This window comes from Danio rerio, chromosome 20 (genome assembly GCF_049306965.1).
Source record: "Danio rerio strain Tuebingen ecotype United States chromosome 20, GRCz12tu, whole genome shotgun sequence".
Taxonomy (NCBI): domain Eukaryota; kingdom Metazoa; phylum Chordata; class Actinopteri; order Cypriniformes; family Danionidae; genus Danio; species Danio rerio.
In genome coordinates, this window is record NC_133195.1 from 37,616,052 (window position 1) to 37,630,902 (window position 14,851).

A 14,851-nucleotide genomic window follows, 5' to 3' on the forward strand; every position below is an offset into this window, starting at 1 on the left:
AAAGTAGCCCGTATTCAAGTGAATTTGAATACTATTTTAGCTATTGTTGCTATTTTCAAATGTATTTTTTTTACAAGAGAGGCTAGAAATATTGTGAAGCTCTAAATTATTGTTATATTTATCATTATCTTATAAAAACAATTTTTAATTCAAATAGACAAATTGGGATTTGGGAATGTTGAATGTGCTGGCCAGTTCGTTATTTGTCTAATAAATGACAATAGGCTACAGTTTTTAATTTAAAACTTTGATAGATTACTATTTTTCTTTCTAATGATATATGATGTTATTTGTAATTTGAAATAAGTATTTTTTTTTAGATTTCTTTATTTCAATTTTTTTTTTGGAAATATTTTTGCTACATAAAAAAGTTTGGTTATCTGACAAGCTAAACCAGCTAAAAATAGTGCTTACAATGTCAATAAAGTGCAGTATTTAAATCTCATAATTGCAAAACAAATTGCAAAAAGATCCACTTTTCTAAGAAAAAAGAACCACTCTTTTACCAGGCTGTCTATGGGCATGACAATAAACACAAGTATAAATGTCTATGAAGGAATTGACAGACTAGTGATAAAGTTTTTTTTTTTCCCACCAACAAGTGGCTGACATTAAATTAAATAATGTGATCCTGTCTTTTGTCCTCTTCTGTCCTCTTTGCCCTATGCACAGCTAGCGTCATTGAGCGTTGGCGTAATCTCAAGACGGATATCATCACTGTTCCCATAATCCCGTAAGGCCTTTCAAAGCTGTGATGTCAGAGTGCTGCTTTACAAAGCAGAAACCTGGATTAACATCTTCAAGTAACATTTGACAAAAAGGAACACCATATAGCATTTGCAATCAAATTATTTATTCAAAATACAAAATAAAAAAATGTAAACAAAAATATATTATTCTTTTAAACTCTATACACATTATTACAAAGAGAACAGTGCCACTGATACCACTTCACATGAAATCTTAATACAAAATAATCTGTCATGAATTATAATGTTGAGGTTCATGTATACTGGCATTTAGTGCATGTGCAGAGCTAGATAAGAATAAAAAATAGCAGCTTATTAGACTTAAAAAGTCTATTTTAAACGATTTTGGGACAAATCATACCTTAGAATTGTGAAACAAACTAAGGGATTTCAGGATAGTTTCTATAGGGGAGCTAATAGACATAAAGAGAAAAATTAACAGGGTCATAAATACCTTCATAACTCTCAGAGCAAACATTAACCTGTTACCACAACAGCTCAGGGACATCAGAAGGATTTCTTATAACAATCAATTGTCTCTCGACTTCTATGTAGTATAACCAACCAAAACCAACAGCAAACCTAAAACCATTTTTAATTATCACTAAAACGTTTCTTTTTCCCAGAAAGTGACATATACTTATATTTTATAAGTATATAAAACTTGAAGTAAACATGACAAAAATAAATAAAGCAATTAAAAATATACTGAAGCTTCTAACTAAAACGTAGGATCTCATCTATTCTGACCGACAGCCCTTTATTCTGAGATGCATAATGCGTCAGAGTCATGTGAATGACACAGTGACGGAGAGATCAGTAGGTTTGGTTCCAGTAGATTATGAGTCTGCAAAACGAGGTCAGTCCAAAAGAGTCTTGTCTGAGTCCAAACCTGGAAAGTGTGTGGTGATAAATCAGGGCCAGGATCTTGCAGCAGCAGCACACTGATCCAGATTCACACACAGCTCAGACAGCTGCGCTCCACCCACACACAGCTTCTCCCTGAGGACACACACACAGATTAAAGCCATATAGATGAAAAACTACACTCCTGATCATATTTTCATTAAAATAATCCTGCTGGGAAAAAGAGTAACAATACAGAGTTTGTATGTTAAACTCATCCCTGAACTACGGTGGAAACAAACAATGAAACAAACAAAAAACTCATAAGGAATATATCTTATCACAAACAATTGCAGAAACTCATTAAAGCATGTAAAAATAATAAAACATTTAAACAAACATTTAATGGAAATAAACTCATAACAATGTTTCTCCAAAGTCTTTTGGGAAAGAAAATAATAATTTCATAGCATGACCTACCACAGAAAAAATATATTAATATCTTTTCATGTTTCTCCAGAAAGCGATCAATATATATGTATGTGTGTGTATGTGTGTGCTGAAGACAAATTTATTAGCTTATGAAATATAAATACTTTATTATATATATATATATATATTTCCAAAGTCCAGTTTATTAGAGATCTTAAAAACATGTTTAAGTTCTGATTAGCCACTGAACTCGGCATATCCATCGTAATTTGGTTTTGTTTTATGTGGCTTTACAGTCAACTGCCTTTTGCCTATTTATTCACTTAATTGTGCTCACTAACCATTCAAGTTGCCTCCATTTCTCAGGTAAGTGAAATTATATAGTTGTATACCATCTCTATAAATGTATTTGTTTTATTTAAGATAATTTATCATTTATAATTTTCTTTAGAACTTGAATGCACTCCAGAATCTGACAGATTGATTAGCTGTAGGCTATGGAACAGTCATCTGAAATGTAGCTACACGACACCTCAACATTTTTGGTGCCTGTAAAGTTGTTAATATCGAAAATTAATAATGAAAATAGGCAGTTCCTTATACCATGTTTTCATTTCATTGTTAAGATAGGTAGCAGGGGTGATGTGAATGACGGTATAAAGTACACTATACCCTTTGAAGATTTAAACCGATGTGTCCTTGAGAGTTTTTCTATATCAAACTTGCAAAGTCTGATGCCTCCATTTTCCCCCATCCACACGAACACGAAGCAGCAGCATTTTAAAACCAAAACGGCCTGTTCAGCGTTTGCAAAACGCTTTATTTTCAGCACGCGAAAACTCCAGGGTAGTGTGCACGGAAGGAATAACCAAAGCAAAACTTTAGCGTTTTAAAACTAAACTACAGACAAAGGAGACATCCAAAACATGCAGTGTTGGTGGTCCTCCAGGAACATGGTTGATAAACACTGAATTAGACAATCCTTCAGAAAACAGTGGTTTGTTCTCTAGTCAAACAGAGAGAAAAAATCTTGAGGGGGCTAATGATATTCACCTTAACATTTTTTAAAAACCTTTATTCCAGCCAAACTAAAAGAAAAGACTTTCTGCAGAAGAAAAAAATGTAACATAAAACAATGTCAAAATTCCTGTTAACAGACGTATAATCTCTGTTAAACATCATTTGAGAAATATTACAAAAAGAAGTAAAATTTTAGAGGAGGGTTAATAATCTTGTTTCCTAATCAAGAAAGAGAGATTTGAAAGTCATGAAGGTTAATAAATATTGCCATGAAGGTTAGAAATAATGTAAACAAGCTTTTAAATTTAGTGTAAACTATGCGATTAAGCTGGAAAACATTCTTCATTGTCCTTCTCTGTTTGATAGAGAGAAGCAGATGAAGGTCAGAATGGTGAGCAAAGCAAGCGGTGCAGATCTGATCTGTGTAAACAGTTGTAAAGTGTCCCTGATTGTCCCTGCTGTTCATTTCACACAGGATAACTTCCGCTACATTGCTGAACCGCCAAACAGGAAGTGGATGTCTCGTACGCAGGAAGCGAATAAAGGCTGAGAGGAGGAGACTGAACAAGTAGCTTAAAATCTAGAGCTTACAGTGAAAATGATTTTTCCCCCCCACAATAAGTGTCTTAAGCAATAATTATCAGGCTTTTTAAAAGAATTCAAATGAAATGGAATCAAATTTTTCACTCTAACAAAACAGATTAATAACATTATGAATGCATTTACATTTTAGAATTGAAAAAAAAATGTAATTGTTGACCACTTTAATTCAAGACTAATGCAATCTGAGATAGCAGGTCATGCCATAACCTTATTTATCTACAGGAAATTCTTGACTGGCTAGCACAAAATTGTTCTTCATATTTAATGCTAGCGTAGTGTATGGGAAAGGAAAGGCATTTAGACAATCGCTGAAATCTGTGAGTCACAGGCCGTCCTCTCTCTCCCCCTGGTACTGTGGCTCACCACTGATTTGAATGAAGGCCATTATTAATTTGTCACACTCATTCTCTGTAATCTCACTCTCTTTCTTGCAAACCGTTGTTGCCATAAATTGTTCACTTCTTGTCTTCCCTGATGTATGTTACATAACTTTGGAGAAAAAAAAAAAAAAAAGAGCAATGCATGCACTTGCCTTTTCCCAGTGCAAACCCACACTGAGCCGGTTTATGTAACGAATGGTCTGGTGGAAACGAAGAGCACGTCTGGACTTGGAATGTTGTCGTTTTAGAACATTTGTTAACTGTTTTGACAACTCAGTCATATGAAAAGATGCACAACATTTTTGTACCGGTTTAGCCAGTTTTAGTCAATATTGTGTATTTAATTGTGTATGCTCCTATTTTATTTACATGTATACTGCTAAATCTAATCTAAAATTTTAAAAAGAATATACATTTTTTATGTGATTTAATATAATACAGAACAGCAAATTGTGCTTTTTACACTTTTCTTCAGGTGTGTTATGATGTGTTTTGAACAAAAACACAATGTCCAATCCAAAAGAGTTAACATGTACTGTGCATCAATAAGCTGTTATGAACAAAAAAAACTTTTAATGCCTCAACTGTGCGTTTACTTCCAAGAATAAGCATGTCACAATATCACAATTACTCCAGAAATAATTAATTTATTTTCACATTAGAAATAAGATAACTAGTACTCATGCAATGTTGCCATCTGACAGCCAGCTTTCTGGTTTAAACATATACTGAATATGTGGGGCACGAGATGTAAATCCACCACCTTTTTCATTTACATTTATAAAAAAAAAAAAACACACACACACAAAAATATTGGGGTTTTGATTCCACCTAAAAGAGGGCATTTACAGCATGGTCTAATAATATCTGTAGAATATTTTGTGCTGAAACTTCACTGAGACATTCCTGGGACATAAATGTAAAACAAATAAAATAAGATAAAAAATTCATAATATAACACCTAAATAACAGATTTCAATTTTAGTAATATATAATTTATTTAGACAAAAATAGGACAGAATTATAATATTGACTATAACTTCAATATAACTATCAGTGCATCCCTAATACCTTTGTATAGACTGGATGCAACTAAAGACATCCATTCATCAGTATCACATGAACTTTCAGAAATCTTTCTGATATGCTGTTTTGATCCTCAAGAAACATTATTACCTACGATAAAATCAGTTTTGCTGCTTGATATTTATTTCAGGAAACTCTAATTTGCATTCTGAAGTAATCTAATCTAATCTAATCTAATCAATGTGATGATCAAATCTTATCCTTGAAAAAAGCCTTAACATCTAACAAAAGATTATTTGATGTTACTTTATTACAAATTAACTCTCTAAATGACAACTTTTCTATTTTTCTTTAGGAAGAAATGTCATCAGTAGTTTAGAGAATAAAACAAAACAATAACACATTTATCCAGAGAAACAATATTCGAAAATAAGGTTGCAAAATCTTCCCACCCACAGCAAAAAAATAAAAATAACTTGTGCAATAAAAAGTACTGGATGCTCAAAGTGCGGTTTGCGGCAAACACATAAAGGACTCCATTCCTTCAGCCATGCTATTATCCGCTTTGGAACATCGATGCTATGGAAACCCTACAACATGTGGTTGTTCGGCACCAGACAGGAGAGTGAATGCTTTACGAAGCCAATCCTTAGCAAATCAACAACAAAGCAAGAACATAACACTTCAGCGAGCAGGAAAACAAGCATGCGACACCAAACATCAGGCAAAAGCTGCCTGGTGATTTGACAACGTCAGCCTGGTTACTTAGATATGAATCCCTGCTGAGAGATTTAACACCTAGAGACAAGACGATCACAAACAAAGTCAATGAACAACACTCACTACAATAAAAAAAAATTCTGTTGCTTTCTGATTCAGATGATATGACATGATAGCTCAACTATTTTTAAACTTATGAAAGCTTAATGGAAGCCAAAGCAAAGCTTTATAGTTTACAGAGAAGAGTGGGTTATGTAACAGGTCACATTGACGCAACTCATAGTGTATATTTTATGTATGCGAGTTTTGCGTGTCATTCAGTCTTGACAACGCAATTTGGGTCTCTGAGGAGATCATGTTTCTATCTTCATTAGCATACCGTACCTTATCAGTGCCGTTGACATCAGCATGCATTTGACACGTGGATTAGTGTGTGAAATGAGGGCTCTGAGTTCTTGGATGTCACGGCTCACTGACCCAACAGAGGTAAGTGAGCTGCTGAAGATCAGCTGTCAGCTGCTCCACAAATGTGTGTGTATGTGTGTGTTTGGGTGTGTGCAGCTACACATGACTGATGCAGTTAATCAAGAAGCGTCTTTACCGGCCTGAAGCCACAACCTTGCAGAAAACATTGGCAAAGATTGCAAGTATAAAAATCACATTTGAAATACCACTGGGGAAAAAACACAACTACTACAGTAGGCTTCCACCAGTAACATTTTTTTTTTTTTTTGCGATTAATTGTACTGTAAAAAATGCTTGGTTCTACACAAACAATTTTCATTGGGACAACATGAAGGAATTAAATGATTAGTTTTTACAAATTTAAGTAGACTGAAACATAAAACAATTAAGATGTCCCAATAAAACCTCTAAAGAATTGTGTTGTTACAGCTTACAGTGCTTCCCACACATAGACTTCATTTGGGCGGGCCTCCCAGGTATATTAACTGCCCGCCAAAGTATATTTGGTCACAATCTTTATAGAATTATCATCCTTTAACACTTTTTTTTTTTATATTCGCCTGATAGCCAAACATCCGCGATTGATTAACTAGTGGAAAATCTTCTCTCACAATACAAGTTTCTTACTTCTCATTGTGTGTGTGTGAGAACTGTCACAGACAGTCTCATGTGCTCTGCAGAGACCCAAAGAGACACGCCATTTTAGGGACTAAAAATGTGTCCGTCCGGGGTTTCTAAAAATCTCCTAAAATGTCTGGAATTCGGCTTTTGGTTTCGCTTTCTAAGCCGTCGTCTTTTTTATTTTAAACCTGGTTTACTTTTGCTTGGCTTTGCAGCTGACAGCACGTACACAATCGCAAGAGCAGGAGAAACATTATATAATTAATTCTTTGATCTAAACGACTCAAATAAACTATTCTATATAGTCAGAGAGGACAAAATTATATCAAAACTGGCTGCAAAATATATGTACATTGTTAGAAATGGTTAAATAACTAATTTGCCTAGTTTAAATAATCTATACTTTTTCTTCTTGTAATTATTACACTTTTTAGAGATATATATACCATAGATGTTTTTATTCCTTTATGTATATTATATATATCATATATATTTTTTACTTTGATGATTTTTATATTTTACATATTTTATACATATCTAACATGCTTTGGCAGTACTGTACAAAATGTCAGCAGCAGATTTCTAGTGTCAGTGGCTGCACATGAATACTAAATAGAAGTAAAACAGATAGTTGATTTCTATTTTTTCTGTTTCTTATTCTATTTTTTATTCTTTAAAAAACAAAAAACTTCCACCCATTGAAATGAAACAGTGTATAATAAATAAAATTGTTATAAAAAAAAATCACTTTTTTGGTGCATGTAGGTAACCATGTCCTGTGGGTAAAATGTGTGTTTTAATACATCTAACACCGCAAGTATATTTTAAACCTGTGGGAAACAGCTTATTTTAAATAAATAGAACTAACTGGAAATGTAATTTTTTTGAGTGTAAGCTGCAGAAAAGAGGGTAAAAGCAGGTATAATGACCAAAATATACTTTGGTTATTGCTTTTTTAGGTACAGTATATACACGTTTAGAGTTAATAAATGTGTAAATTAATTAATTAAATCGCTCAATTTACAATAAAGTCTCATTAGTAAACATGAAACTTAGAAAAAAATTACCAGTGAGAAATAGCAATATTATAGTTATATGTTAAAGTTAAAGTAAAAAAATTCAACAGAAATTTATTAGTTAACTCTTTTCTTTTTAAACAATCACGACTTTTGATTTTATTGTGTTCTTACTAGGCATGAACTAAGAAATTAACATGACCTAAAATAAATAAATGCTGTAGTAAATGTCATAATATTGACATTAACTAAGTGAAAAAAATGTTGCTTCACTGTATAGAGTTAATAAACAAAAGGTCTATTAATAGTCACACAAATTCTAATGTGGTTGGCCAGATTAACATGTGAAAATGTTAATGTTTGAAAATAAACAGCCTATACTAAGTCTTCAAGCTTTTGGTGCTGTAATAAAAAACAACTGCAAATACAGCAATCTGAATATTCTAAAAAAATAACAATAAATAATTGTTCATTGTATTTTGAAGTGCCCATGATAACAATATCATGTATGTTCATCATAACAATTTATTCAATATTGGCAGGTTTTAACATAACAGAGTTTTCAGAGGCTGAGGATTAAATTGTTCAAATTTAGGTAAAATTGTTCCGTTTTCTGCACAGGTATACTGAGAGACAGAAAGAAAATTAAATAGCAATGACAACTGCAATTTAATAACCACAACACAACATTGATATACTAGTTACATTAATATTACACAGTATTTCTTCTTTTGAAGAAGAAGAAGTCTGACTGTCAGATTCACTCTCCCCATCCTTTTCCTGAGAACAACTCATTCTAAACCAACAGGTTTTGTAGTCTGCAATTTGTGGGTTATTAAGAAATGATTGCATCAAATACCCTGAGGCCTAAAGCTCCTCCTGCTCAGCGAGAGTCTCTCCTTACCACAACACAACACACAACCACATCCTACTGTACATCTAAATATATGAACACACAATCATACATTTAAATTAATAAATTTGTTGGTATCGTTCAATTTTTGTCTCATTAGCCTCTGAAATCATCAAAATGTCCCAATCAGCACACTGGCGCTGTGAACATCTTTGAAGCAAGATAAATCACGCTTGCAATCTAGCTTCCAGTTAGGGCAAGTTCCACAAACACCTTTGTGCACTACAGGGACTAAATTGCGAAATATCTTTACCAAGGAATGTGTTTTCAGGTTAACGACACTGGGGAAAAGAGGTGATGTGTCATTAAATGTGCTCTTTGTATCATTAATGCCTTCCTCGGTGTGAAAGTGTGATTTAAAGAGCACAAGAAGACAGTTTATAGCATAACTTGTTATTACACCGGTGCCACATTAGTGAGAGTTATTCCACAGAAAGTAGCAGTGTCAGAGGGCTAGATCCATACAACATAAAGACCTACACTCAGTAAACGTTAAAGTATATGCGATCACACAGGGCTTCTCTAGCTTCCCTGATATTAACATACAATGACACAGATAATGTGATGCATTTATATCACTTTGCTTGAAATTGAACACAGGGAAGTATGATTGCTATGCAAAAACGTACTTATAAACAGCAAATTCAAAAGCCTGATCTTTTGTTGAAAACTATTTGCGCCAGTCATATTTTCAGAACAAATCAAATCAAAATTTAATTGGTCCCACTTTATATTAGTTAAGTGACATTAATATTTTACATTGTGTTATGACTGATTAAATACCTTCATGTAATTACATCTGTATTTAATTTCTGTAATTACAATGTTTACCATGCCTTACACCAGCGCTATTCAATTAGTTTGTCATGTTTGTCATTTCATGAAAAGCATCCTAAATGAGGGGCTGGAGAGATATCACTTACAATATGAGTGATGACAAAACAGCAATATAAGAGTCCATATGCTGTATTTTTGCATCTTAAGACACTCACATTGGCTTTTGCTACATTAAAACTTTAATATGTTGTATTTCGAAACTACATAACATCAATGCATTGTATAATAGGCTTTTTTTAACAAACATATTCAAATGTTGTATTTCAAACTGTTGTATTTAGCTACAACAACCATCTTAACAATTGGTAAAAATTTAGACTGCCTCCTAAAGACAGAAATTAAATTTTTTAGATGTTGCAAGTGCAAAGAAAATAGGTGTAAATGTTGTCTGTACAATACAGTAGTGAAGGTGCTGGGATCATACTGTAAAAGATATGAATGTAGCATTTGTGATTTCACCCATAGGTTTCTGAAGGGTGCAAATTAAACTACAAGTGGGCGTGGCCAACCGGCACCATTTTTTTGGTGCGTCATCGTTCCAATCGGGGGATACCAAAATAGAGCATATAGGCAGTGTGAGCAGAGCTACAGACGCATGCTAGCATTTTGCTTAGAAAGTTTTTTTTTTTTTTTCGGGAGAAACGATTAACACTTCATTACCTGTGACTCGATTGTGTTCTGACCACATGTGCTTGGTAGTATACTATATCAATAAAGTGTTTAGACTTTTAAAAACACTGTTATAATAAACTGAGCCAATAAACATTGTTCTTATAATGTTTTACTACAGAAGGAAAACACAAATTACTTCCAAATACTTCAAATATAGTCTGTGTAAGTAAATGCAAGGCTATTTATGAATTTCAGGCATAACACTGTATGACAGTGTTTCAGATAACTGTTCTAGAGCCTACAGCTAATCAATCTGTCAGATTCTGGAGTGCTTTCAAGTTCTAACGAAAATTATAAATAATAAATGAGCTTAAATAAACAAAAATACGATGTATATGCCAAGTTCAGCAGCTAATCAGCCGGAATCAGCTGAGGTGAAGTGATGGCGACCTGTGAGACCTAGCTGTCACTCAAGTGGCCACGTCCTTAATTAAGCAGACTTGATATAAACGAAACAGACTAGTAATAAAAAAATTCATCCCCCTCACAGTTGTCATGAAGGGTAATAATAGCTATATGAACCAAAACTTTTCTTTGTACCAGGCTGTAAACACCTTTTTTCTACTGTTAAGTTAGCCATTTTAACACTGGCCTCAATCGAAATCTGCTCAATTATGGAGCCAGGACTAGCGGAATTTCAATAAATTGCAGTTTCAGTTTGCTTCACAAGTGAGAGCGGGATGTTGCTGCTTTGCTGGGATGTGAGCGATGCACGATTACTCGTTTTAATGGCATCCATGTGTGAATATGTTGATTCGCATGTGTAAGAGCCAAACATTGTGAGAACAAAAATGGCAAGGACCATTGAATTAGGGAATTTTTCCTGGCTGACTTCATGTGTCCAAAGCAGCTCAGAACCTGCCATCATAATGACTATCACAGGTGAATAAATGTCAGTGAGTTCGAGTTGTAAAGACGTCTCATCTAATGACATAACCAGGTCCTTTGCTTTTAATGCAAACTCTCCTTCAACATTTACACAGAAAGGGTCCTTAACAAATTTGCAACATTGGTTTTCAGTGCGTCTAGGAAACCCGTCATCACCACTGTGGTTTAAAGACCTGATGTGTGAAAAGTAGGGAAGTTACTGTCAGTTATCGTATCTCACCCTTTTTACAGTCTTTGGTCTCACCACCTGAGAGGCTGCTAGTGCCCCTCACTTACTTAACCTGATTCACGCTCTGCACAGCCTTCAACTGCAGCTCGTGCTGTATTGAACAGACGGACGTCACTTCATAACTACAGTGACCGTTTTTCAACTGAACTGAATTTACATTTGGTGTCTTGGGCAGACTATTTGAAGGGCCGGAACAAACTGCCTTGTGGGCCGAGGGCCACCAATTAAATAGCCCTGCCTTACACCTTAACCCACCCTTAAATCTGTCCCTAACCCTACCGTTATCCCAACTCAAGAGCATTAAAAGTGTTCTGCAATACATTGTGAACACAGTAAGTGCTTTGTATTTATTTTTTAAGCAAGTACATCAGTAGTTAAGGTCACCTAATATAAAGTAGTACCTTTAATTCATAGCTATTGTATCAACATCTAACATGGAAATCTGTGTCGATATCCTAATATTGCAGTTCAAAAACTTATATTATATTTATATTTTTATGTTTTTTTCACAGAGGCCGCATGTCGTTTTTTTAAATTTAAAAATTTATAAAAAAATAAATAAATGCAACTATATTATATTGCGATGATAACTGCTATTTGATAACCATAATCGAACACAGATTTGATATTACAATTTAAAATGACTAAAAGTTCAGTTTTCGATGTCACATGACTGCTTAGAAATCATTATAATGTGCTAATTTGGTGCTCAAAAACATTTGATTGTAAAAATTTGGTAGTGAAAACCTTGTAATTTTAAATGTTTCAATATTTATTGAAACTTTCTGACAAATGAAATGAACAACTACTATTTGAAATAACATCTTTAGTAATACTGCATCTTTGCAGTCATGTTTGGTCTATTTAAAGCCTCCTTGGGCCTATTAATTTCTTTCAAAGCCAAAACAATCCTTACAGCACTCAAACCTCTTTCAACGGCGCAAAAATTGGATTTTCATCCCACAGGGGAAGATTAACTATGCCAGTCAAGCATGGCAGGCATGATGTCCAGCATTCACAGAACTGTCTTCTGAGGATAGGAAAGGCTTATGATGCAACACCGCCTTTATAACAGAAATTTACTGGTCCTCAGAGACAGTACAAACCTGCGAGTGCTGACCTGAGAACAGTGTGCTGAAATGTTAAAGGTAGGAGTGTTGAAATAAGAAGAACAGAATAAATGGCTTAACGCACGTAGCCGGGTCAAAGAAAGCAATACAGCAGGCAGTATGACTTGCAGATAAGCGAATGAGCCTCATTTACGTATATCTCGTGACTAACCGGTATTCCTGTTGAGACACGCAGTCAAACAGGCTCTTGGCAGTGAAACGTGGTTCCATGGCAGCAATCTGAAAAAAGAAAGCACATCTGTTGTGTAAAGAACACAATGTACACATCGATGCACGCATATTACATAAGGAATTAATGATCTTAGACCTCTTGGATGTAATTTCATCCAAAAGAAACAATATAAAAGTTAATTTTTCAAGTCTAAAATAAAAATATATACACTCCAATAAAAAAAATACTCAGAACTACTACTACTACTGTTTTCTTTTATTCTTAAATTTTGTTTAGAAAAGTGATCAAAAACTATTATAATTATAATTAATGTGGCAAAAACATTGTAATCGTTTTAAACTGGTTCTTTTGTTTAGATAAATGTTTAAAACATTAATAATAAGAAATGTAACTTAAGCACTGCATTAGCATGTTAGGATGACTCCTCAAGAATCTTTATCTTTATCTTAACGTGAAATAGTTTTCATTATCTGATTACCATATTTTCAGAAATTTAAGCTGTGTTTTTATTATCTGCAACGTGTTGAGAATGAGATAACAAGCAAAAGAGGTCCAAAGAGTATTTTGATTGCCAAATGAGAGACACATGAGTATCTGCAGAGAGCATTTCTTACAAGCTAGTTTTAGTTTCACTCCAGATAAATGAGTTTACACTTGATGTTTTTTATTAGTGTTATTTTCCCACAAGCTAGTTTTAGTTTCACTCCTGATAAAGTTTAGATAAGTTTAGACTTGATGTTTATTATGCATTCAGTTTTTCTAGGCTTTATTGGTCATAATGGTTGAGAATGTTGGACCATTATTGCCTTTTTAGCATCAGTAGAGGACAAACTAGCCAGACAGTAATGTGTGAGTTGTTGTATAGTTTAAATAAAAAAGTCAGCATTTGTTAGTGAGTGTACTTTTTTTCCTTTTGCCATAATTAAAAAAAGTATACTTGTAGAGCAACCCATGTCCTGTTGTTATCAATATTTTAATAAACTTTAAAGGTGGAACTGTCCGAGATAAGAACAAAAGCAATTGATGCATTAAAGTTTGAATTTAAAAAACCTTGAATGGTTATAAAAATGCTTATAATCATTAAAATAATTTATAAAAATAATAAAAATAATTAGTTTACAAATCTTGAATGATATTAATGATATGATGTAGTTCCGGAAAAGTCCTACTTCTGAACACGTAAAGTATAAAAGCCTCTTCCGTTTTGTGAGGTGCGCACGCAGTCAGCGGAGTGTGCTGACTGCTACCACCATTACATATTGGACACATTTTAGTTTTTAATGATTTTGTTTATTTATTTTTTGCCTCAAAAATCCAATTATGACTAATTGGAAGTCATTTTACAGAAAACACAGTACCTACTGATTTACTATAGGGCATGAGTATTCAAAAGGTGGTTATGATTGTTCTTACCTCACTAGTCTGAATGAAGGACAGAAGTGACTGTGCATCCTGAACACTGCTGTCTGCAGATAGCAGCCTGTGGGAGAAGAAAACTTTAATTTTAATATATCATAGAGAAGTAGAAAATAAATAAAAGTCTACATTAGTTGTGTAATAATAACCTCATAGTGCCAAAAAGATCTTGTGTGCAATTTTAAAATGCATCCGTGCACTAGAGCACGTTGCTACATTTAACATTAACCATAAACAAAACGGCACATAAAGATTAAAATGAATAAATGTATCAGATAGACCATTAAACAGTTTCTAGATTTGAATAATCCCTGAAACATAAGTACTGTGCCCTGAAGTAAAGGTTGCCCTTACATAAAAGTTGAGACTGACCCTGTAATAAGTGACCTGTAATTGTGTTTGGATCAGAAAATTTGTAAATTAGTAATCACTGCATTTACTCATTAACAGCCTGTGTGATGTTAAAGCAGAGGGGAATTTGGAGAGACACAAACACCCTAATTTTAGACAGTGTCTGGAAGATTTAACATGTTGCTGCCACGTTCAAACATGTCCAAGACTGAGGTCTGTTTCACACATCCTGCGACTAGAGTGCAAAATACAGCATAACTGCAAGTGGTCAAGCAAAACTTTTAAAGTTACTTATGCTATTCATTTAGTCAAAATTGCAGTACAAAAAGTCATACTGTAATAGACTAATACAATAGTAACAAGAC

General features: G+C 33.8%; 1 protein-coding gene across 15 annotated transcripts in view; it reads right to left on the reverse strand.

Moving 5' to 3' along the window:
- Window positions 1–836: 836 nt before the first annotated feature.
- swt1 (SWT1 RNA endoribonuclease homolog) overlaps window positions 837–14,851 on the reverse strand; it is a 68,833-nt gene continuing 54,818 nt past the window's right edge. For all 15 annotated transcript variants that reach the window (XM_073933516.1, XM_073933515.1, XM_068215667.2 and 12 more), the window contains 3 exons: window positions 14,133–14,199; window positions 12,699–12,766; window positions 837–1,751 (listed from right to left, as the gene is read on the reverse strand). In XM_073933516.1, the coding sequence (XP_073789617.1) occupies window positions 1,664–1,751; window positions 12,699–12,766; window positions 14,133–14,199 (223 nt within the window). In that variant the 3' untranslated portion in view covers window positions 837–1,663. The remainder of the gene's footprint in view (window positions 1,752–12,698; window positions 12,767–14,132; window positions 14,200–14,851) is intronic.